The sequence below is a fragment of the Sparus aurata genome, chromosome 6 (genome assembly GCF_900880675.1).
Source record: "Sparus aurata chromosome 6, fSpaAur1.1, whole genome shotgun sequence".
In the NCBI taxonomy this organism is placed as follows: Eukaryota; Metazoa; Chordata; class Actinopteri; order Spariformes; family Sparidae; genus Sparus; species Sparus aurata.
This window is the reverse complement of record NC_044192.1, coordinates 10,315,651-10,342,036: the sequence shown is the minus strand read 5'-3', so window position 1 is coordinate 10,342,036 and position 26,386 is coordinate 10,315,651. Positions and strand designations below refer to the sequence as shown.

At 43.3% G+C, this 26,386-nt stretch overlaps 1 protein-coding gene across 4 annotated transcripts in view; it reads right to left on the bottom strand.

Annotated features, from left to right (window-relative positions):
- Positions 1–26,386, bottom strand: part of LOC115582754 (plexin-A2-like) — a 91,590-nt gene that overhangs the window by 48,102 nt on the left and 17,102 nt on the right. For all 4 annotated transcript variants that reach the window (XM_030418934.1, XM_030418931.1, XM_030418933.1 and 1 more), the window contains exons 3-4: positions 25,146–25,328; positions 7,867–8,001 (exon numbers count right to left, since the gene is read on the bottom strand). In XM_030418934.1, coding sequence (XP_030274794.1) covers positions 7,867–8,001; positions 25,146–25,328 — 318 coding nt within the window. The remainder of the gene's footprint in view (positions 1–7,866; positions 8,002–25,145; positions 25,329–26,386) is intronic.

Sequence of the window (26,386 nt, the reverse complement as noted above, 5' to 3'; positions counted from 1 at the left end):
CAACTCCATCTCAGTTCATAAAGTCAAAAGATGCAGTTATTAGTAATTTTACAGGACCAGGGTTGTAGATCGAAATGTGAGTTGGTGTGCTTCATTCAGTCGAACAACTACGGTGCATGCGAAGACAATTTGCTGCACATGAATCCTGTATTATGCGAGATTTTGGGACAATTTCACGAACCGCCGTGATGCTACGTCAGTAAATGTGTGTCACACACATCGTCCCGAAAACTGACCTAAAACCCAAGCGGAACCAGGTCGAATAAAACTCGCTTTGTTTGACCAACGTGCATTCGATTCGAGACTGCTGTGCTCCTGTTTCGCTCGTTTCATTAAAGTTCCCCAAGTCGCAGCGTGACAAAAGCTGCCGAGTGGAAATAAGGTCAACAAAGATGTCTGCAACCAAAACATTCTGATGAAATAATAAGCAGTTCTGATGAGGAAAGACCAAAGCCCGTTTCATCATGTTGTCTATTTTGCATTATATGGAAGCCTCATCACCGCTCGCACTGTAGAATACATCCCAGAGGAAAACAACACTTCTTTTTTTCCCCTACTTCTCGCTGCCGCTGACACAAATTCGCAACATGCAGCATTGTGTCGCTCTGCCCGCATTCCAATTTCTTCTCTTAATTGTCAGAGAGCACATTACAGCGACTGTGTATTTAAGAGGCGTTATTTTCCGGCAACATTTCCGCGTATTTGTTCTTCATAATGTTTGATAAAGGGTTGCGTTCGGACTCCTGCTATAGTAATTAAACTGTGTGCACAATCGTTCAGGTTCATGCCTCCCCAGTTTCGCACACAAGAGCGCACACAAGCAAAAATACAGACAGCCGCACACTCCGCTGCCGCTTCCACTCCTGTGAACGTCCATCTAAAGCATAAGCTCTCCATTAGCTGCTGTGAGAGTCGCCGCCTGTCGCACGACCAGCACCACCCCTGCATACAAAAACCAGGCTGGAGCTGCAGCCTGAGCCCGGTTATTTTATACTTTGTTATTATTCGGGGTCTGGACGTATGATGCAAGCAATTTCCTGATGTAAGCAATCACAAATGAAGAGTGGATTATGGATTAGAGTGTCTCCGGTGCTCTTGATAGCATAAGTGGGTGCTCTCTCAGGTCTGTGTTGGCAAAATGGATTATCTGCAGCTCCCTATGAAATAACTTTCTCTCTCTCTCTCTTTTTTTTTTTTCGGCAGTTCAGAGCCCATTCGGTGCATTCCATTAGCAAAATGATTTTGTGGCGCGGGAGGGGCCGAGGGGGTTTTAAGTCCAGATCTGACGCAGAGGGGAATAATCCATGAATTGTTGTGGACTGGAGCTCGTATAAAACTAACAAAGTTGGTCGGGCGGGCCGTTAGGCAGCTTGACCTTTACGAGGAGGAGAGCTATGGATCTTCTGCTTTCTGCTGCCCGGGCTGAGAATCAAATGTGAAGCCCTCGCTGCTGCACATACGAGTTGATCTGTTTAGCAGAAGCAGGAACGCACTGTGTTGAATCCAAATAAGATCAGAAGACATATCCTAAGGTTTTTATGTTTAACAAGCTCCAGAAAGCATAAAGGCTCAGCATGTGAATTAGCATCGGTGTATCAATTGCTCTGTATAGTAATCGCTTTAAGATGTTTTGGGGATTTTGCCTTTTTTGGATATGAAGAGTACAGGTGAGGTAAAGAAAGAGAGAGGTCAAACACTTGACAACGGTCCTCAGACAGATTCAAACCAGAGGCGTTGTGCTTCTACAGATACGCTTTTAACCATGTCCTTTGTAGACGTACAGGGTGATGCCAGTCTTTTTTAAACCTGGGTCCTACATGTTTTGGTGTGTAAATGACTCGGGGGTACAAAACGTTTTGTAAAAATGTCAGGCTGATTTGATCCATAAAGTCGTTTGATATGATGCTATCAACGTCCTGTATTGTCATTTACTGTGTCTTCAAATTCATAATTCATAAAGCATTTTGTTACTTCAGCCCCTCATCACGAACAGCATCAGCCTCGGGGATGTTTATTTTCTTCCCGTCAAATTCGAATGCAGTCTGCTTTACGATGATCCCTGAGGTAAAATTACTGTTTCTGACAGTGGAGTCTGGTGGCTTGGAGGAGAGCAGTGTAACGGCTGTTTCCGGTTAAATAAAAAACAAAAAATAGAATAAAAAAAAAAGGGTCTCACTCTTCTACAAAAAAAGGTCTGTCTATTTTATGTAGGGCTCATTTCCATAATGTTGTCAGACACATTGAATAACAATCCGAGCCTTTTTACTGACGGGCGAACGCGTCCTCAAGGATAACGTTGCAGATAGCGGCACTTATCTACTGGACCAATTCCAACACTTTTGTGTACCAATTAGTCATTTAGAAAACAAAACGTGTAAAACTAGGAACACTAGAAATGACTAACTGATTCCTGCGAAAATCAGGGTTGATTGAATTCCTAATTTGTTTCGATTTATTCAAATTCTTTCTTCTTTGCTCTTTTTAAGTTTTACTTGCTTGCAGTACAGTGTGCAGCTCTCTCCATATGTCTGTTTATGTAAGGGCAGTAAAATCATTATTCTACTTCATTCAACATTATTTTTAGAAGACGTTGTTAAACAGACTTTCAGAATTTGCTGTACAATAGCTGGACATGATATTGCCATTAATAATTTGTTGGTGTACGGAGAAACCATCAGTTTCAAAAAGCACTGGCATGTTTTTAAGTGCCATAAGGGGTTTTTTTTGTACGCCAACCAATTCATCATTATTTACTTTATTTAGACTAGTTCTACTTCTTATATCAAGTGCTGTAATAGTGGCTTGTTTATGTTGTGGATAATAAACCCAGAGAACATGTTTTAATGACAGAAATGTGGAGAAAATGAGAGACCGGACTCAGAAACTGCTGTCGTGAAGCAGCATCAGGTGATGTCAGGACTTTACTGAATCTTAATATAATGCAGGTCTCCCTTCTACCGTGTGCAGCCCGGTGACGGTCACCATACGAGAACACAGTGTGATGATACATATGAATTATTCTGGGTATTTCACAGCTTAACTGAAATTGAAAGATATTGTGCGGATGCGTTTCACAGTCTAACGTGCATCCCCATCATCTCCCTACAATCGTGGCTGACTGAATTAGGACTTAATTCTTAGTTGATGCTTAATGAACCGTGGACGCCTCATAAATCATTCATGACCGCAGGCAGCATGTAGTATTTCTCATCAAGCTTTGTGTTTGTCTTGTGTTCTCGGAGATAATTTCCCCCGCAGAAAACTGATCGTTTAAAGCAAACACAGAGAACCAATGGAAACGCTCGGCGAGGAGAGATTCTCTGTCCGACTGCTCGTTGTATCATGCGCGGGGACGGGTGATCAACATCCATTTTTCCAGCTTTGGGAATTACAAAAATCTTTATCTTTTCACAACATCTGGCACACCCTTACACTAATGCCCCAACTTATCGTCGCACCAGTTGGCTATCACTTTAACACTCTCATCCGGATTTACTGGAACTTTACGAATGCTGTCAGATGAGCATGCAGGCTTTTAGACCTCAGCGGCTCTGTCATCCTATATCCTCTGTCTGGCTCTGTCGAAATCCACAGCCGTCATCATTGTCTGGGGTCATCAGAGGTCAGAAAGAATCGGAAGGATTTATTCGAGGTAATCCGCAGTTCATTTTTTTTTTCCTGCCTTAGTTTAAAATCAGATTTTATTACACATTGAAGCTTGTGATATAAAAGGAAATATAGATTTGGTTGCAGTGTGAATGAAAACAAATGTCTCGGTTGGCTAAACATTAAGATTTTAAAAGATCACATGTCACACAGCGCTGCGGTTCGACTCTCCATGAGAAACAACAGATACGTGACATTTCAGAAACCGACTCTTCAGTTTTAAAGTTTGCCCTCGTCGAGTCTGTGTTATCACGCAGTTATCTACATTGGTTTTCTCAAAGCCGCACGCTGCAGCAGCGCTTCCCAACCAGGGGTATGTGTACGCCGTGGGGCACTGCTGGGATGCTGAGGGGAATATGGAAATGTGCTACAGTAGCTCTGCTGATTAAAAATAAAGATTTTATTTTTAAATACCCAGATATTTCTGCTCCCTGTGCAAAGCAACAAACAAAACAGGATCACAAACCGGAGTGAGGTTGATCCTCAGTACATTTACTGTCATAATAACCCGTTCATCAGACCATTAACACGTGAACGCCGCTGCTGGACTCATTAGCGAAGCAACAACATAGATCACGGCGCTGATAAATGGGTCTAACGTCCAGTGTCTGCCAGTCCGTGTGGGGTAGTGTCAGCTAAACTTGACTGAAGACCAAAAAAGAAGTCTGAGTATTGACAATTTCAGGCTCAGTTTGTGTTGTATGAAACAAAATACTGTACATAACGTTGATTTAGAATCAAATTAAATGCACGGTATGGACTTTCTGTCACTAGCATCTCAATCAAAACAAGGGTGAAGTTTGATTTGAGGATTAGGGGAGTCTGAATATTGCGATATTCACGAGAACTATGTTAATACTATTTTAATGTTAATGCGTAGATACGACAATAGCAAAGGTGTTAGACCTCGTACGTCTTTTGTTTAGGGGTTCATCTGTTCGCCTTTTCACTTGTAACTGACTGTACTTGTTCTTTTTGTCACTTTTTCTCTTTCCACCTCCCTCAACTCATATTTTATACAGACATGTCGATAATAGTCTTACTGTGAATTCGTTTGGCCACTGATGTCGTGACAGCACTACGTGGGATAACGGGAGTTGTGTCCTCTTTGTTAAGCAAAAAAAAAGTCTATCTGAAGGGTGGAAGGGTTCACAGGCGAGGTGATGTTTTCAAGTTTTATTCACGCTACGTTTAGTCACCTTCGCCGACTTCCTCTCTCACTCTCCGATGCGTCATCTGATGTGTCCTTGGAAGTTGAAGCGACAGGCGACCAAATGAAGCGTACCATAACCTTGAAAAAAAAATATGAATTTCTCTGCGTTTGAACCTTTGTGGAGACATTCGGGAGGTTGTAATAAAGCAATATAACAAAAGGCCTCGTCATTTTATGCAGAAGTTGCGAACCAAACTCCTGCACTCTGTCGAACTTGCAATAATTCATTTATTTGCAACTTTTTGGTACGAGACCTTCATCAGCCAAATGTATTTTTGCAGTTTGCGAAAGTTGGCTCGCAACTTTTTGTCCGCGCGTCCAACTCCCACAAAGCTGGCTCATGATATAGAGCTAAAGATAGAGCTAGCTTTTTCCAAGCAGAGTTAATGTTGGCGCTGCTGTCGCAAAAAAAAACAACAACAACTGGATCAATTTGTGTTTTCTTCTGGGTATCAACTAACCCAACAACACAGGACAAAACGCGAGTGCATTCATTCGTTTAGTCAATAGCGCAGACGTGAATGCAGATAGAAAAGGTGCCAGGCCGACTGGATCTCCAGTGAGCTTTCATTTTCCCAGGAGATTTACCCAATGTAGAATCTAGTATTGAGTTTAAAGCAAAGAAACGTGTCTATCATGAGTTGAAGTGAGGACATTTGGAACATGACGGATGTTGTTGGAGGTACTTGAGCTTGTCTGATGACTGTGGAGGTACGTCAGACACAGAGGAGTTACAGTACGCTCACACACAGGTGGAGAGGGAGGACAGGCAGGCCGACTGCGGTGGAGAGAAAGACGGGGATGTTTGGGATTTCACACAATGATTTTACATTTTACAGAGTGGCACTTTGAGAGATTGCCCCGGAAAAACCCTGCAGCAGTTTCCCCCCCCCCCACTCTTAGATTTAAAGCCTTAGCCTTCATTTCACAGACAGACGAGTGACATTCGCCGAGGTTATTGTGTGTTTGGATAGTGAGCATTCCTATTCTTAGAAATGATCAAACTAAAGGCACACACTGAGAGAAAAGATTAACTGCTGTGAAGATTTTTTCTTTTTTCATATCAATAATGGTTCCCAAATGATGTTTTGGTGCGGACTCAAGCACACAAACACATACATCCACGCAGACGCGCACACGCACACTCTGAATCCCTCGTTTCTCTCCTCACTCTTCATCATCATGCTAACCCTGCGTGTTTCACTCGGCAGGAGACAGAGAGGCTCATTGTTATTCCACAAGGGTCGGCTGATCTCAGCCAAATCTGTCTGCGCCTCGCTCCTCATTCCACATCATTCCTGTATTGTTTGGCTCCCAGGAATCAGAAAATCTCTCATCTCTGGGATCGACTGGAAATGTGGGAAATCTGCGAGCGAAGCCCCCTCCCCGGGGGATTCCTCACCCCGAGCTGCGGGAAAGGTCTGAAGGGGGAAAGCTGAGCAAAGATGGAGAGGGAGACAGAAAGAGGAAGGCTTTGCTCTGTGAGAGCTCCTGAGGGCTACAAAGCCAAAGCTGTTCTAATATTGAGAGAAAGGCGGCCGGGCCAAGCTGGGTTCGGTTTTTCTGCGCCGTTACTTTATGTCATTGAAGGTGGGCTGAAAACAGCGGCTGGCTATCTCCTTGAAGGAAGCATGTGTCTCTCCTTGAACGACCAGAGCTCATCAATAAGTGATGTCCTGTCTCTTCCAGTCTACCACACAGAAAGAAGAGCCGCCTTGATTTGTTTTAGAAGACAGGGCCCAACACAATGCTGTCTCTATTCTCCCTCGCTCCTCAGATGACACCCCTTGTCATCTTTAACTTAATGCTTTTATAGCTTTTCAGACTTTTTTGAGATTTTTTGAGCTCCAAAAAAAAGAGGTTTTGGAGCCATGTCACTGAAATAAGTGACACGGCTGTCCCCGTGCCCTTTGGCTCGCTGTCCTGCGGCTCAAAACATTCCAGCGGTCAGAAGACAACTGAGAGCAGTGATGGGGGGGTTTCTTTTTTTTTTTTTTTTTCTGGCCGCTCTGACACCTAATCCCATTTCACAGTGCCATGCTGCCGCGCCAAAATAATCACTTGATGGGAGTTGAAAGTGATTACCACTGTTCACTCTTATCTCCAATGAGCGCAGAGAATATCGTCCAACGACAACAACAACTGCTCGCCTCTGTGATGCCGGGCCAAGTGAGGGGCAGACGAGGGGGGGATACAGCCACACGGGGAGACGGGGAGTAAAAAAAAGCAGAAGTGAATGGCGTTCTATGTGTGTGTGTGTGTGTGTGTGTGTGTGTGTGTGTGTGTGTGTGTGTGTGTGTCACGTACAAAAGATGCACGCACTGTAAGTCGATTCGCATGGATAAGTAATTAGAACAGTGGTCCATCCCCTCACACAACGCCTGCATATTTAACGGTCCTTTACTGTAGACTTACAGCTTGTGAATGTTCAGGAATCGCACCACATTGGATTTTTGAAGGGATGAGTCCTAATCATCTGGTCGGGTTCCAAGTAAAGAGCATTAATTAATCGTTTAACACACATTTTTTGGTTTTACTGTTTTGCTGCTAATTCCCCACAGTGCACAATAATAATAATAATAACAATAATAATAATAAGGCTGACTGTAATCTGTACAGGAAAAAAAAAAGCCAAACGTTTGCAATAACCTGATAAACTGGATCTAATTAATCCTCAGAAAATTGTTATTTAGTAATTTATGAGTTTTACCTGAAGACACATGTAAATACTTTATTTCATGTTTGTCTGGACAGTTTATACTGAGCCAGTGGGCATACATATTCACTCAGTGTACCTTCTCATGTCGAGCAAAGCCTCTGACTCTATATTTCATGCTACACATGTTGGCATGGCGACCATTCGCCATCACAAGGGGCTTGAACCAAGCTGAAGGACACTCTGGCTACTCGCTGCATCGTCCTGCCACATGACTGTTTCTCCTGACAGCCGCGACAGCAGAAGCGGCGAAACAAGGGCGTTTCCTCACCTGATTGTCAGACATGACATAGAGGGAATTCCGGTCCAGGGAGAAGGCCATGTTCCGGAGGATGGGGCTGCTATCCTTCATCACGGTCACTGTCTCGTACAGAACCCCTCCCTCCAGAGGACCGTCCACTCTGATCTGAAGAGACACAAACACAAATACAGACACGAGGTGGCGGTGAATGCTTCGTTGCAGGACAAAGTGATTGAACTGTTCCTTTACGTTTCGTAGAGTGACATCTGTTGTCTGCTGTATATCAGTGCGCTTTGCACGCTTCATTCGCAAGCTTCCACTGTCCCTTCAAAACACTGCTGTTATGAGAGATGACAAAGACGGCATGTTTTCAATGAGATGACCACTTAATTTCACTGTTATTTTTTGCAGTTTGGTTGAATATTGCTTCAAATAAACTTGCAGGGGTGTGTTTCTTCACTTTTTGGGGGATTGTGGTGATGCCTTTCTGGTAATTACGATACATTTGTGAGGCAAAATTAACAAAAAGTCTGTTCATTAGTCATTAGTCATCAACCACTTAACCAGAATCACCTGCTGTTGACAAAATGTCCTGTTTTGTACATTTACTTTGTTCTGAATAGATTTGTTGTAAATAAACTTTCCTCATGTACGGCAATTAGTTCGAACATTAGCTCATTAACAGTGAGGCTGCTGATGGGAAATGGCACAAAAAATTGTGATATTAGCAGTAAAAGAAAAGTGAGTCCACCTCAGCTGAACTAAAACCTTTTAACATGTTGGGAACATTTTCATTTACTGTCTTGCCAGGAGTTAACTACATGAAATCATTACATGAAATGTCAGGGCATGTGTCCACACGGTTCCAGGGGAGGATAGATATCTCCCATGCTATCCGGAGCTAGTGTAATTAACCAAAGATCATGATAAATGACGGCTTTAGAAGCGTTAGCTAAGTAAGTCGTATTCACGCAACAAAACCACAAAACAAAATCTTCATGTATGAATGACACTTCACACAAGTCACTCTAAGAACAATGATTAGCGTCTTGTTCCCTTTGGAAACCACAGATTCCAGTTAAGGAAGTCATGCCCAAAATTACTGTGAAGTATGATCATGTCTTGGAGTTTAGTGTATAGCCTAGCTTAGCATACAGTTTTGAAGCCTCCACCAAAAGGAAGAGTGCAGAGAGGCTAGCAGGCTAGCTAAAAATACATTTTATAACTGGGTTTTCTCCCCATGAGCAGCCGTTTTGTTTTCTGTACCGTAGCCTAGTTCTGATGTAGGGCTAACACCATAAGCCGCAATGTCTCGTGTTTTATTTTTACATATGAAACACACATATGTGCACATTAGGGAGTTTTGGAGATGTTGGCAACATCTTTGAAGACATGACAACAAGGCTAGGCTAACATAAACTGCCTGCTGTAATTCTTTGCTGGTTTGCGTAAAGAATACGTAATCTTCTTCTCGTCTAACTCTTGGAAGGACAGCAAATGAAATTCTAAATGTTGCTGAGCTACAATTTGGTTTTCCACTTGACACTTTCCTTATGTCTGCAGTATTACCTCTGATGTGATTTCACAAGCTTACTGTTCACAATAAACTGAGAGTCTGCAATGGAGATAAGGGGCACGGTCACATGTGCGCGAAATTAACAGTGGCAACTATTCACCACCCATTAACTTTCATTCTGTACAAGCAAAGGGACGAATAACGCATTCGCTTCAGATGGCGTAACAAATGGCATTAAAGGTGAACTCCGGGCTTTCGACGAACTTCAACCTGCAAAGTCGTACCCACAACCAACAGCAAAGATGTGTGTGTGTGTTTGGTTGAACCCTCAAACAAACTACGATCCAGCAGACTGATCTCCATGTGCCTCGCATCCTGCACTTTCCACAGGACGGAGTTCATGTATGTGTGACCACGCCCAAGTATTTATTTTTTGCCTTATTTGAACACCTCACTCTTGACGTTCTAGTGAGCAGTAGCTCTGAAAAACTTCTCCATTATTCATTCATGCCGCAGAGGAAATGTGCTGTTATTGTAAAGGTGAGACTTAGAGGAGGACAGATGGATCCGCTGCTACTCATTCAGCACTCCAATCGGCCCGTGTGACTCTGACCCAAATCCACCCCTGAGGTTATACCCATGACGCAGCGGAGTTTTGAAACGTGTTCGGCGAGCTCAGCCTTAATTTGACTTTGGAATGACTTTCAGGCAGAAATCTTTTGGGGCTCATTAAATGCGAGCATGGAGAACAGATGCCCACTGGTGAAGGGTTTTCGATTCTCTTCTCCCACCTCTGCCTACAAACAAGATGTGCTGCTGCAGTGGAGCAAACAAATAAGCAAGTCGGTCTTCGTGAAAAAAAAAAAGTGGCTTACTGATGTCTGAGCTGTCGAAAAAAAGGCGGCCTTGGGAAGATGTGAGACTGTTTGTGAAGATTTAAAGTGGCTAGTAAGCTGAAAAGCCCTTTATTATTGCTGAAACTACCCGTTAGGAGCACTCACTACGTGATGAAAGTGTTTTAACTTTGAATTAAATCACCGCAGAGGTAAACCTTGTTTGTGTTTCAGAAACCACTGCCCAATGTGGTTTACCTCCGCAGAACCAGGCAGCACTCCTTCCATTTCTTATTTCACAAAAAATACTTTTATTTGCGCTCATCCTTCACTATTGGTGTGGGGATGATGTGGATTGCATCATGCGGGAATTATAGCTTCACACCTGAAATATAAGTCAGGAATGTGAAATGATAGAGAAAAGTCTGAATAATGCGTGACAGCTAGAGAGAGAGGTGGAGATATGGAAACCCAGGTTGAAGCCCTATTTAAATTCCAGGGAGATTGGATCATTAACCATGTGATGCAATTACAGTAAAGCTGAATTAATTTCTCAATCATAATAATTGAAATAAACGCAAGGTAATGAGGAATTGGAGCGGAGAATTGCGGAAGTGTTGCGAAACGTCTGCGGCGCAATTATGCCAGTCCCCCCCCCCCCCCGCATGCATCCTGATGCCGTGGACTGAAGCGACCTCGCCACCCAAATCAAATTTGACTGCAGAAGATTTTGAACGCGTGCCAGGTCTAGCTCGCCGCACATGGTGGTGGAGCCTCGGCAGTCTCTCAATGGGGACAGTCAATCAATACAAACTGATTACATGATTGGATCCCCTGGGCACCAAAACTTCATCAATCAATCACGCCTCCACCTTCCAGGCAGCTGTGCCTCTCCAACCGTCAGCGCCGCCAGCCAAGAACGACGGAGGGAGGAAGAAAATATGAGACACAAACGTGTCTGTGTGTGTGTGTGGGTTGTGATAGTTTATGCGGGAGGGTGCATTCTGGGGGACGCTGGGGACGTCACCTTCCACATACAGAAACACAAAAGTGACGAGCTCAGTAATGACACAGGATTGTCTGTTGATTCCGGATCACAAGAGGACACGGTTTGTCTCTCACAGGTCATTACCTCGACACTGTGCACAATCCTATCCTTTAAATAGTTAATTCGCGGACAGATTTGTCTCACAGCTAAGCTTCTTTATTCTCCCGCTCATTGTCTGGTTTCTTTCTCTTGCCCCGTCTCCTACTCTTTCTCCTCCTCCTCATCCTATTCCTCCTCTCCTGTAACATGATCCCACACAGTAATGGAGCCAGTTTACATTATTTTTTCCCACACTCGTTCATTTTCATAAATAGCACCAATAGAAACCAGAGCATGGAAGCATTTCTGCAGTGAAACAAACCCCCAAACAATCATCCAGAGAGGTTCAGATACTGAGCCATATCTGTGTTTTAAGTCGGGGATGATGATGAGGTTGTCCAAGGACCAGGTGGGCGCACGGATGAGCCCAGACGAGTGCTGACCCATCGTGACTGATCTGTGGTGTTTGATTTCAGCGGATTTAAAAGTGGTTTTTATCATTTAAAGCAGGGCTGACCAGGCAGGAGACCTCTGGGAATACAACAGGTCCTCAATCTCTCCTTAAGCCCCACAGCTCCATAATGAGAGTAAGGCGGGTTTAATTGGTTTTATAATGAGCCCGCTTGTAGACACACAGAGTTGCACACACACACACGTGCTCACCTACTTGAGCAGGCACACAAATAAAGACAAAGAAAATACAGTTGCACACGAACGCACTTCACTCGCACACCGCACGCTCGCTCTGTCGGCGGCTGCTCTCATTATATTTGTCGATGCAAATTGTGTGCATGATCACTTGCTCGATCAATACGCCATCATTGATCGCAGCGCATCAGGAACACACGTCCAATATGCAACAATCCATACAGCGCATACCGCAGTTTCCACTTGCCATTTCAAGTATCCATAGAAATCCACATGTTAGTCATTACTGTTTGTTTTCCTTTTTCGTGTCCGCTCTGGTTTTCTGCTGTTACGTAAGAGCTGGCGTGTTTTTGTCATATCTACTAAATCTCAATCTGAAGTGTTCCCATGCTACACACAGACGGTGGTCATAATACGACCTGAAGCTGTTTGGTAACTGCCAAAAAAATTAAACAAACACCTGAGGAATAATCTGGACTTTCTGATGTGTGGCTGCATCCAAACAATCGCTCCTGCAGACTTGGACATTGCAGGTGCGCTTGCAAAAAGTGTGCAAGTGCTGAGGGCTGTCAAAAAAGTGAGGCTGTCCACTTTCTGCAGATTTCCAGAGTTTGAGTCCACTCGGGGTGCAGACTTCACATATTTAACTGCCTGAAATTCATTGCAATATGGACGTGACATTGTATTACTTAATGTGTATGAATGTGTGAAATTCTCAGGCCAGAAATAATATTCAGCTCCATTATGATACAGAAATATGTGGAGATAAAGATTGAGGTGATCAAAATATATTGTATTAGGCTTTAGGCCTGTCTATCAGCAGCTTATATAGCCTCGCTGTCTCACACACTCGCAGATTTGACTTGATGACAGTCACGTCACAGTTTGTGTGACTGTGAGTCCGAAAATCCAACGGGTGGACATTTGGATAATGAATACCATAATACATATAATAAAACCTGGACACGGCTCCACCACTCAGTATTGCTTCCAATTTTGCCGAGTGGCCACACGCGGTACTGCAGCGAAAAAACTCCTGTAGATCATCATTTTCAAAACATACGTCTGTTCACAGGACACCTCGAACTACACACAGATGTCAGTTGTGACTCATTCTATTCGAAATGTTTGATCCCTGGAGGTTTTTATTAATTAAACTCTCCTCGAGCTGTGAGCAATTTAAGACTCTGTGATGTCATTGCAACGCACACTCTGGCCATCCTCATCATCATCCGACACTACACTTCAGCGCTCCGTGTACCAAGGAAGTCAATCTTGAAGCTTGGGACTTTTTGTGCCAAACATATGAGCCGGATCTTATGATACATCCATTCCATACAAATCATACGGTGACTGCACTGATCAGGGGTCAGATACACGTTACAAAAGCTAATTTTTACCATCTGTATGATCATTTACATCAGTTACATCAGCTGCCACTGACCTGCTATTGGGGCGCTTACATCATTACACTTCGACATCTAGTTCTTGACTTCAATCCACCTCGAATTGTTCTTTGTTGCGTTTGCACTTTGCAAAAGGAAATGTATGTATCAAAAAAAGGCCATATGAACTGCCTGAGATTCTTACATGAAGTGTAATTGGGGTCTTATTTAAGTAGTTGGGGCAGGGCAGTATCAAGGGCTAGACATTTTTTACAAACCGCAGTAAACCTCCTTTTGTAATTCAAGTAGAATCCCCTTGTGTGGTCCATCTCATGTTACAGAGGAACTGAACTGATTTGCCATTAATACCACATGTTCATATGACCTCAGCGAGCTCCTCATTTTATTTTTCTCTTCCCAGCGTCTCGCGGCTGACGGGAGTATATATTTAACCCATGAATAATATTTAAGCCAGTAACAGCAATATCCTCTCTGCTGCTGAAATTTCCCTCGCAGAACCTGTGTTGGATATAAACAACGCAGCTCAGAACGGCTTCCACAAACAGATATGCAACCTGAACCCATGTGCTCTTAAAAACAGCCTCCCTGTTTCTCGTGGCTGGGTTTGTATCTTAAATGCTCGGCTGAGCTCTCATCCTGCGAGAGCCAAAGAAAACAAAAAAGCCCCTGACTTCTAAGATGTCACTTGGCTTGAGTCGGGTCGGCTCCGCTGTAAAGCTGCCAGACCTTGAATGAGCAAGACGCTCACCCGAACGTCTCCCCCGTGAGTATTTACATATGGGGTTGATTTTAAGATGATGATTTGACTCACGCTGGGAGGATGTATACATGTTTAGTCCCTGAACTCCTGCTTTTTCCGCTGCAGAATGGGAGACCTTGTAAAGCAGATGATTACTATGTTTATGCAGTAATGGCTCTCCAACCTTAAAAAAAAAAAAAAAAAAAAAAAAAACTGTGTCCATATGTGGCCGGCCGGTCTGTGCCCCTCTGAAATTCACCCAGCTAACCTAAACATATGGATGATGACCCAGGAGGCATGGGACACTCCATTCAGCCAATCATTTCCAATCTGCCACTCTGAGAAGGTTTCATCTGCTCCTGAAGACCGGGCTGTCCCACTTTAACCAAACACGAAGAGGTCGCTCGTTCGTTTATCCTACCGGTGGGCGATCTGGCCAATAAAATGTCACGACAGGAATCACGACTGTAAAAATGGTGATCTTTTTTTCTCACTTTTGTAAAGCCCTGACGACAGACTTGAAATAGCCAACATTAACCATCTAAATAGCCAACATTAACCATCTTGTTGGCATTATCACTCTATTGTTATGTTCAGTGAGCAGTCCCACCCCCAAAATCAATAGTCCATTTTCTTTCGTCCATATCACAGCAACAGGAGGAAGCGTGCAGCTACTCCTGAATGAGAGGTTCGTGCTAATAGTGTTAGCTATCCCCCCCCCATCAATTTGTCGATGCATGCCTCCCTCTTCCTGTAGATACTGTCGGCATGTGTACTTCACAGGAAGAACAACTTTCTGACATGAAACTGCTCAACACAAGGCCTGTGGATTTGTCCATTTTCTGTAAACTGGATTTTTCGTATCTATTATTTTGAGCACCACAAGCCAAGTTCCATTTAGTTCCATTATACTGGAATAGTATAAACCAAAAACAGTCTCGATGGTAAAAATAAAAATATGGATTTTGGGGTGACCTGCCCCTTTAACGTAGTATGGATCCACTCGTCAATGATGTTCTGGGAAATCTGGAAACAGAAGTAAGAGGTCGTTAAAAATACAATAGGTCCCAATTCTGGATTAAAATGTCTAAAAACAACTCGTTACTTATTTTGTTGAGTTGTGTTCCCGCATTATCCTAAAAGTTTCCATAAGTTTACGCAAGTTCAAGGAATTGCATCAGATTATATGTCAGCGTAGGCGGTAGGAAGTCGGCAAACGTGACGAAAGGTAGCAGAACCTCGACCACTTCTGCCTGAGTCATGTTTATAGATCTTCATTAGCAGCTGGGGCTGTTTTACGATAAAGACTGCAGCTCCGATGATCCCACAATTTTGTTTTGTTTTTCGTTAAGAGACCTTATTGGCAGCAAAACATGTCAGATCCCCCAGCTCTAATTTATGCTAAAACAAACTTGTCGTCTCCAGTGTTTACATGACATTTCACTGGAAATCAATGAGTCATCCTGCACGCAAACATCTCGTTCTTGGTGAAGTATTGTTTTTCATATAAAGCCACCAAACCTAAACAGGGCCATGATTGGCAGGAAACCACACATGAATCTTGCATAACACTTGAAAAGGGGAGCAGAATGAGAGTATACGCAAGACTGGACCTGAAGTAGAAGTCCACAGATTTTGGCACGGGCCCGACTCAATACTGTGACACGGGGCATGCGGCGACATAAGGTCCAGACAAGTGGCCACCTTTAAGGTTGAGCGGCTGGACATATGGTCCGATTGAGGATGACAGCCGAGGAGAGCGGCCATTGATTAACCCGTATATCCATCACAGCTCTGTGAATGCTAATGAGACTGAGGGTAGAGCTGAGCTGCAGCCGCTCATGAAAACCAGGAGCGTTCAGGGGAGGAGGGGGTCAGCGAGGTGGAGATGTGTATTACAGGACGGGACTAATCATTCAGCTATCACATTAGCTACAGTCACAAAGAGAGGCGTATTGATCTCGCCCACTGGATACGCTGTGTGTCCCGGCAAGTGCCCATAACTAAACGCGATTACTAGCTGGGTCAGCGGAGAGGTCACGCCGTGCGAGTGTTTTTTGAGGGTTATTGTTTAAAGCCTTCCAGTTGCAGCAGCCAAATTTTCTGTCCGCCTGAACCTTCAGCTGCATGGCGAGCTGCCAAGTCTTCATACCACGATTTCGACAACTTGACCACAGTCTCCTTCTCAGTCTCCGCGTGTTTCACGTCTCTCCTCTCTCCTTGAGGACACGGTTTCCTGTTCTCGGTTTCCTGTCCTCCTCCGTACACCCCTCCGTCCCACCAATCATTCCCATTGTTTGTCAGGTTCCCATGGCCCACCAACAAAAGCAGTGGGAGGGGGACAGTGGAACAATTCATGGCACCCGTATGGTCTTCATTTTCCTGACCGCAATGCAGTCACAGTCCTCTGGTGTGTTTCCACTTGTGTTACGGGGCAGGAGAAAGAAAGAACCAGAGGGAAGAGAGGACAAAGACAGTTGGGGAGAGAGAGAGAGAGAGAGAGAGAGAGAGAGAGAGAGAGAGAGAGAGAGAGAGAGAGAGAGAGAGGCTTAATAAAACTGTAGTCAGGGAGAGCGGAGGGACGGACTCGTTCCCGTTTCTATCACAAAATCGCCTCTCTTAATACTTCTTCACTTTTTCTGCTGCACTGAGACATCTAATGGCGTTCCGGTCTGAAGACCCTCCGGTCCGGCTCCCTTCTTGCAGTTATGAAAATCCTTTCAATTTAGCCTCGAACGCACCTATTCTCTAAGCCCTCCTCTAAAAAACTCCATTCTAATGATTTCAATCACTAAATCTCCCCTTCCTGGCCCCCTCTTAGAAACCGTGACTTTGAAAAGTCCAAGTCATTTAGCCGTGCACCGGAGAATTTCCCCACCCGGTCAACTCTCAATAAGCTATAATGAATCCTCTATTTGCACACGAGAGTATTTGACTAAGGCTTTATTTGCCGCGAGCTTAACATTTTCAACCATTTCTAGGGAAATGCTGCTGCTGAGTGGCTGCGGGCACCGAGGTAATGTGGCGGTCTGCTTTTATTTCGCTCAACACCGCCAGCCCCTTCACATTCATCATCGCCGAGCTAATTCTTTTGCGATGATTAAATGGCAGCGTTGAGGCAGCTGCAGGGATACGATTTTTTGATGCTTCAGTTAAAGGACAGTTTGTCTCCTCTCGAGAGCAATCGTCTACCTGAGATGAAATCTTCTGGCACACACTGAAGGGGTTTACTCATATATTTAAAATATTACAGCACAATCCACATCTTAATACACTCACTCTGACAGAGAGGCATCCGGTTCCACTCTGTATGCCATTGTGGCCCTCCTGAGCATTACTGTGCTCTGCAGAAACATTTCCTCAGAAAATCAATTCCACTCAACACCTGTTATGTGTTTGAGGCAGTCAGAGAGTAAGCATAGGTATAATGTTATTCTACAGTAGAATAGAGACGGAAATCTGCCGTACTGCCTACGATAAATGGAACAAAACACCTGAGGAAATGTGTTTTTATACAGTGTATTAGTAGAGTTTTTGAAAAAATTTAAAATGAGCTTACAGTTTCAATCACAAAATCAAAAGCAGGATCGGCATTTGTCCAATTATTTCTTTGTTTCCACCTGCAGCTACTTGATAAACAGCAACATGTCATAGAAAACACAGCTAGCTTACCGCTAGCCTGCAGCTGCACTTCCAGTTGACTGGTACCAGAGGGTCGGCGTCAGAGAAGTTGGGTTTATTTGCTTTTTCAGAGATTCTTTATTTGGTTGTTTGGAAAGAACGTTCACTCTGGATGGATTTGAGAAACCGAACTACAGTATGTAGAAATATTTAGTTGTTTTTTGTGAATATTGTTTGAACTTTCTTAACCATAAGCTGCAAAGAAAAGGTCAACAGGATAAAGTCAAGCTGTTGTTTTTTAAAGAATCTGAAAATATGAATGGCATAAAACCAACGATCTGTTGATCTTTAGAGTTTAAATTCAAATCAAATTGTGACCTTAAAAACTCAAATCAATCATGGATTTGGAGAATCATGACACCCTTACTAATCACTGGTTCAGAGCCCTACATATCAAGCTAATACTTTGTCTTTGAAAAGAACATCAAACTAGTTGAGGCATGGTTGAAATTGTTTTATAGTCACATGCAACAAACTGTGTCCAATCATGACTGGACTCATTTCATCTGCGTACACAAAAAGGGGAATTCATAGTTCAGCGGTTACAGTGTAATAATAGAGCCTTGCACCAAGCGGCCACAGCTGACACGCTCCTCCTCATAATGTAACTACACTCGTGGTTGCATTTCTATGGCAATTTTCCAGCCTACTGACCACTCAAAGCTCTTAAAAACACTTGTCGTATTCACACATTCATACACCGATGGCAGAGGCTGCCATGCGAGGAGCTGACCTGCTCATCGGAAGCAATTTAGGGTTCAGTATCTCGCCCAAGGATCCTGCTCTTTCTCCTGAGCCACAGCTGCCCCTTAAATCACACATCAAGGTTTCAAGGCTATGGAAATATGACGTTCAGACTCCGGGATCTGTGTTTGGTCCGCTGGGACTGCTTGTGTTTTCTGATGCTGGTGCTGAGAGTCTACACAACGTGGATACGTTGAGGAAAAGACTCAATAATTTGCTTCTTTTCAATCGATGGCATCTAAAAAAAAAATACATTTCCACTGCAAACCTTCTTTACTTAAACACGGCGACTGCCTGGCATTAGTCAGTAATTTAAAGATCAGGATGAAGATTTTATCCTGTGGGTAATGGGGGCGGGACTTGATAAGCTTTGGCTTCTCCCGCTTTTCCCTTTCGGCCATGTGTATTGTATTATTTGAACAATGATGAAATGTGATGTTTATGAATTGACATGCCCGAAATAAACAACATAAATAAATAAATAATTAGAGGAGGCAAACCTTCCCGCGGTTGCTCTAATGCACAAGGTGCATGAAAGACCTTAATCACAGCTACTGTTGGGGGTGTAATCAAAGCATAATACAGCCTGATCATGCTCATCTGTGTTGCAACCGGTGACAAATCAAAAATCTACAGGATGCCCGAGGCAGGCGACAAGTACCGATCCATCACAACACAATTCACTGCTACGCAAACAAAGTTATGAATCACTGTGCTGATTCAAATCCTGGATATCCTCGTGTTTATGTTTCCAAAACCTTTGGCCAGTGTGAATCATTTGTACATCATAACATGTTAATATAGGTTTAGAAATACCAAAATTCCCCTCTGGTGATTTGTTTCACATTTACTAACTTAACCTCTTTTTTTTATCTCTGTTTCTGTTCCTGTTGGTTAAAATGATGTGTATCTCAGGGCTCTTTGTCCATCTCGCTCAGATTTCTTTCAGATCATCGAATGAGCAGAGCCACACCAGCAAACTTCAGCCTGCTTTGTTGTTGCAATCAATGCCTCACGCTTGCATTGTACGGACTCATCGTGCACTCACTGGGACCTGCTAGCGACGTGCTAACAAGTGGAAACTGTGTCATCACTGAGGTTGAGGCTGCATCTTTATAAGCCTCCTGCCTTGAGACTGGAATAGATTTAAATGAGGATCACTGGGAGATAATGGCTTTTACCTGGATTCACCTCATTAGCGCACATCATTCAAAGTGTGAAAAAAGAAAAAAAACCTTTATGTTCAGCCCAGAGTTTAACCACGGGGTCATATAACTCAGCTGAAATCAGCCGTCTAATGCAACAGGACTGTGGTGAATGATGATGGAAGTGCATTAGATCAGCATTAGGAGTGGGCTAATCGAGAGACGCTGACGAATACCATCCATATGCTGCACGGCGCCTGGATGGTGGGGCTGTTGGTTATCCCTGCGACCTCTCACCCCGGTAACACCCTTCCAGTGGCAGGCGTGACCTTTGCGGTGAACCTGCTGCCGGAGTGATCCGCTGATGGCATTTATTGTCATGCCCCATTTCCACTCAGTCTGTCCATTTGGGGGTGATGGAATAGGATTCGAGAGGTGACCCGTGCTCCTCGGAGGCTCCTGGGAGTCTGAATCATGGCTGCACACTCTGTCAGTGTAATGACCGACTCTGGCCTTTGGACACTCTGCACTTAAAGCAGAAATGACGGATTCCTCTGTCTCTTCAACCAAAACTCGCTGCTCGCTCACTGAACACATGTAAAGCGTACTTTTTTGCTTTGTTTTTCTTGGTCGACCATCTCCTCTTCCAAAATCTGTCCCTCTTTTTATCTCCCTCACTCTTCTTACCTCCGCCTTTATCACAGCTTCCGTTTGTGTCTCAGTGTTTACCTCCGTTTCTCTTTGTCTCTCTTTCTTTGAGGCTATCTTGTCTTTTTTTTCCCTGGTGGCTCATCCAATGAAAGAGCTGCTCTGATTGCTATCTGCACTCCCAATCTGGACCCATGTGTGTGTGTGTGTGTGTGTGTATGTGTGTGTGTGTGTGTGTGTGTGTGTGTGTGTGTCAGACAGATTGCCTCCTCATAAGACCGAGGCCCCCGGGCTAATGTCACAACAGTCCTCTCACACATTTCCACAGTCAGTTGCATGCTGTACGACTGTGCAGTAAACAGAGCCCGCGGTGCTACCAAGTCAATCCAGTTCGATCAGAGGAGGAGTCTTATAGAATCTTGATTGTAATGTATCATTACAGTTTGCATTTGAAATGTAACATGATGGACAATGAGCTAAATCAACTTCATGAACCTTTGAGAAAGAGGTCATCGTGTGCATGTGAGGCTGGTGGAAGGGATCCCACAGCAGGGAAAAAGAGGATTTGACTGGATGTAACACGCCATATTTTTGTCTGCTTTCCTTATCTTTGCCTGTCTTATCATCTGAAAGCTGTTTTTTCAGAGAGTTTCAAATGCACCTCCCCATATCATCGTTTGGAAAAGGTGCCTTTCAGATTGTCAGGCAGCGTTTGAGCCTTCCTCCACTCACACCTTACGTCAGAACTGCGGGACTATGTCTGACGATTTTTGTAAGTTTTTGTGGAACCTTGAGCTGAGAAAGTGGTTATTATTTTAACAGTCAATAAATACCAATCATTCTCTGATTTTAGCTTCTCAGATGTGAGAAGTTTGGGGTCATATATGAGAGTAAACTGAATATCTTTGGGTTCAGCAGATTCATCTGTGAAGAAAATGAAGGAGTCATGATTTTAACGTTTCTCTTAAACTTTCTTTTATCCAGCCTTTACTCGCCTACTTCATTGATTTTTACAAGCCATTCTTCATTTACGTGGACCCTAATATTCCACTCACAATCAGAATAATAGCCCTACTAGACTAAAGGACAAAAATGCTTCATGTAACCTGGACAAACTTGAATTTCTCCGATGGGGGATCAATAAAGGTATATCTTATCTTATCAGAAGGAACTGGTCTGATCCAGCCTAATCTGAACGGATTTCAAATTAGATCAAAAGCTGTGGTATAAACTTTGAATAAGCCATAAATATAACATTTTAGCGGATAACGCTAAATCTGATTGTTTCTATATGGTTGGAATAAATGTGTTCTTTCTGCACACTTGCCTTATGCGGGGTTGACATTACAAAACGATACGATACGATACAATAGGATACGATACGATACGATATGATACGATACGTTGCAATGCAATGCGATACAATACAGCTTTATTGTCAGTAGAAGAAGAACATTAGGTTATGTTGCTTCCTGGGTGAACAGAAACACGGCGGTAGCAAAAAAAAAGAAGCAGGCTGTTGCAGATCTTAAAAGATTTAAGGATTGTTGAACGCCTCGATGGTCTAAAGGCTTGAAAAGACAAGTGGTTTTAAACAAGTGCTTGAAAAGCTGGAAGCAGCTGGAATCCACCAAACCAGGAGGAGTTTTCTTTGTGGATCCATCTCAATAAAGTCTTCTGTTATATTCCTTGCCGATTAGACGCCTCGCAGCAGACTCAACCACTTTGCACATCTTAAAAAAGTTAAATTATGCTTTTGGGGAAAAGTGAACACACACTTATTCAGCGTCCATGTTAACACTTTGTTGAAACCTCTAATCAGAATCCTTCAGTCAGATTGAAGGAATGTTGCCCATGGAACCTCAGAATGCCTCCAAGGTGAGTCCATCTAAAATCGTGCACCATTATCCCCATTTTATCGCTTCCCTTCCCTCGCTATGACAGCTGGATTAATTCGTTCCCGCTTCGAGTGTTGCATGAGTGTGGCCGTTCGGAGCAGCCATAAACACTTCTGCCTTCAGACATGGGCAGACCGTACGTCGTTTGAGAGAGTTCTTTTCAATCATACCCTCGCCTCTACACTTGTCAGTACTCCGTATTCATCCTCAATCTCTGCACTTGATGATGCAAGCCCGGCCGAGCAGCAGAAAAAAAAGAAAGAACTCCATCTCTTTACCAGATTAAATTAGACTTCAAACTGGAATGAGGAATACTAAAGGCAGACTTTAAAGGATAAGGCCGGCCATATTCTATATTTTTCTTAACGTTAACAAATCCGTTCAGAAGACCAAAACCAACAAGTCAATCTTTTAATGCCTTTTGAATTCCCCCCGGCCTGTCTGCGGCTACCAGCCCATGCTGTTCCTGCTTCAGAAAACAGGTCGGGAGTATATACTTTCATTTTCTGAAAAGACTGCGGCGAAATAATTTCCTAACAGCTGGGCGCTGTAGTTTCAGGAAACATTACTCAGAACATTTGGGCTGTATTATTTTCAGATCGGTCGTGAGGAACCAGAACACTGTGTGTGGGATGACTCAATATAAACTGTGTGTGTGTGTGTTCTTTGTAATGAAGAAGCATCTCAGCCGGTGCAGCAGTGTGGCTCACTGATGTGTTTTAAATCGCTGTTGGACATCAGTGGAGGTCAGAGAGAAAGAGGATGTGTCAGGATTTGGCTACAGAAGCGATATTAAAATTGTTGGTTTGGTTTTTTTCATTGCTTTTGTTGACAGCATCAGACTTATCCTTTGAATAAGTAAAAACTTTGGTTGGACTTCAAAACCTCAAATAAAGCAACAAAAAAGAAACTCACAAAACATATGAAAGAATTTGAAAATGACCAGATATTCAAAGGAATAAAGTTGTTGAACAACTAAATTCTTCACTGATATCAGTATTTTTTTACTCATCAGAGTGATGTCATGCTGCCTTCAAGGCACAGAGAACATCTAGAAGTCTAATGATGTTTTTAAACACGTCAAAATAAATGTCACGTACACAGAGAAATCACTGAAGAGGTCCTTGAAGTACTTTGTAATGCTAAAAGCTATTTAAAATCCACCAGGACAGCCTTGAACAAGAGGCACTAGAGCTGCATAATGTCCTGTTACTAATACAACTAACACAAAGGAGTTAAAGCAACCGGCGTCAAGTATTTCTGGGTGAAAATTTACATCGATTTGTCCTCATCTGAGAACACCAGTCCGACAGCTCAAGCACAAGATAGTGCAGCATGAATACTGCACCTTTGTTCAGCTGCATAATGTCCCGCCATAATCGCCATCATATATTAAACATGACCAGTTGTGCTAATTGGGGCCATTAATTGATCAGATGATTACATTAATTAGTGTTAATGGACTCAAGATCATTATTACTCAAAAACAGCTATGGGTGATGTATTAGTGGTGACAAACGAGGTAGGTGACATAAGACATTAAAGAGACGTTCCACCAATTTTACATGTGACCAGTTAACACGAGACAATTAATCTTCTGTGGCTTTGAAGGAGCTTTGTTGGATCAGAGAAAGTCATCTCAGTGATGTCACAAGGATGTCATTCGGGGTTATTTTGGCTTTGGCTCCGCCCCAACCCCAGAGCAAGTGTGCCCAGCTTTGAAGTCAATTTGACACAGTGGCCGAACCATGGAATTGCTGTCGCATGATGCGCACTGACCCAACAAGTCTTCTTTCCATCAGCTTTTATTGTGAAAGTTTTTAGCAGTACAACTAAGAATTTGATCCATTCAGTGCAATAACATTTATAACAAGTCTAGAGGAGCCGCAGCTTAAAGATGCAATATGCAAGAATAACGTCATACCCGCTTACTGTAGCTGCCGTTAGCTTCTTAGCTCAGTTAGCTGTGCAGCTAGCAGTCCAGCCTGGGAGTTTGGACTGTTGGTGTTTACATGACTAACACAGGAGCTGGAAAACTTAAAGTGGTATAATACAATATTTCTGCCTCTGTTGCACGAGTTTTTCATAGTCTTCTATAGTCTGTCTCTCTAAAGTCCCTAAACTTGATCACATCTTTAATTTTCAACTGTTTTCAGTCCATCAGAATCATAATTTTTCCATTAAACTGTGTATTTCTCATGTTTTATCATATCAAGGACTAAGCAGAGACAATTTTCATACCAGATACAAAGACCAGATCTAATTATGTTGAGAAACATGTGAAATTCATGCCAAGTTTACGAACATCTCGTGAAACAAAACTCCATTTTGTTTTCTTTTCATTGACACAGCCTGACATTATGTTAGGGATGTTTTTTTTTATTTGACACAGAAGATGCAGAAGCAATTAACTTTTTTCACATTCATCATAGAGATTCATCAGTATAAGCGTTGCAGTTTTTTTCGCTTGACTTGACGCTTGAGATTGATGCAACTTCGTGAGCTTCATCAATCCAATCTGAGCATTTTAGCACTTTTTATGATGCTAATTTCCTTTAATGCAGCTAGGGAGATGATTTCCCCCGCTCTTAATCCCGCCTACTTAGCTATGATTTGTTTATTGTTTCACCAAACAGCAGAAATAGCTGCCAGTGGGAACAGCATCAGACCTGAGCTGCTGCAGAAACCTGAGATGTGGGCAGCGACTCTGAGGTCTGGGACCACACTACATTCTGCGTTGGTATTCAAAACTGAAATGGCGACATAGAGACAGAGGCTCCCGGATAACAGCCTCAAGAAACCATTGTTGTGTTTTGAGTGGATAAGTGATGTAATTTGTGATCAAGAGGATTTGACTGCATCTCTTGAGAATAAACCAGAGAATCCCAGAGGATCTGAAAAAAAAAAAAAGGGCTCGCTGCTCGCCTTGCATGACGGCGTCTGTTAGTGTGCGACTGCTCTCACCTTCTTCAGCCGTCCACTCTTTGTCCCCAGGAAGACCACACTGTGTCCGTTGTAGACATAGGAGGTGACAGAGGTCAGCCTGTCCCTGTTCTCAGTGTACACCGTCTGACCCGACACCAGCTGGGAGCCCCCCAGGGGCTGGTTGATATCCAGGCCGCAGAAGTGATCATCGATGGGAACAGGCTGCACGGAGAGAGAGGGTGGGATGGAGAGATTAGAGTGAGGGTAAAGATGAGGCAAGATTCATGAGCGAGAGGGCAGAGGGATGGATGAGGGGAAGAACAGGGAGAGCAGGTTAAAGAAGGGAGGGATGGAGAACAGAGAGAGTGAAGGGCAGGATTAGTGAGGGTGACAGATACGTGGAGGGGAGGTGGAGGGAACAAGAGGGAGGGTAGAGCGTAAGTGTGAGCCAGAAAAATGACTGAGATCACTGTAGACACATGCGAAAAGCAGAGCTGAACTCAAACTGACTTCCTGTAAGCGTAACATGCATTAAGTGCACAATTTCCAGGGTTAAAAAATGGTTACTTCAAAAGGTTCTGCTCTGCGCCGCCGCTGCTGCGTTTATCAACAAGCCTCGGAGTGGGAGAATTTTTTTCGCGGAGCAGACTAATTGCTGATGGCAAACACGAGAAACGTTGTGTATTTTGCGCCCGTTTCTGTGATTTTTTTTTTTTTTTTTTTTTTTTAGATCGCTTGATCTGACATCACACAAACACACAGCACAAGAGATGTCAGGTTTTGATTAAGCATCAAAGAGAGCAGCATGCTAAGCAGTCCTCTTACATCTACTAACATGCACCTCAAACCTTCGCTAATTGGCTGTCACTCAGTGTATAACTCTACCTTTTTTAGGGGCAGCTAATTTCTTATTTCACATTCCCTTCACTTCTTATGCACATATTAGCCCTGCACTTTTTCTTTCATCGAGCAATGTGCCTGAGCTTCACCGAAAGTGATCGGTGGAGTGAACTTTATCTCTCAGCCCCACCCAACTCGAAAATGAGCCTTTTTCCCTTTCTGGCTAGTACGCGACAAGGTTGATTTGTCGATGTTTTTTTTGTGAATTGTCTTGGATTGATAACCAATGATAATGACTTCTCCGAAGGGGTGACGAAGAAAATCTATTCTTAGATGCATCTTGATTCTCTCTCATGTCTCAATGTAGAAAAGTCAATATTTGGAAATCCAAACCCATTTCCTCCAAAATCATGACCGCCTGTACATAAACAATTCTTAAA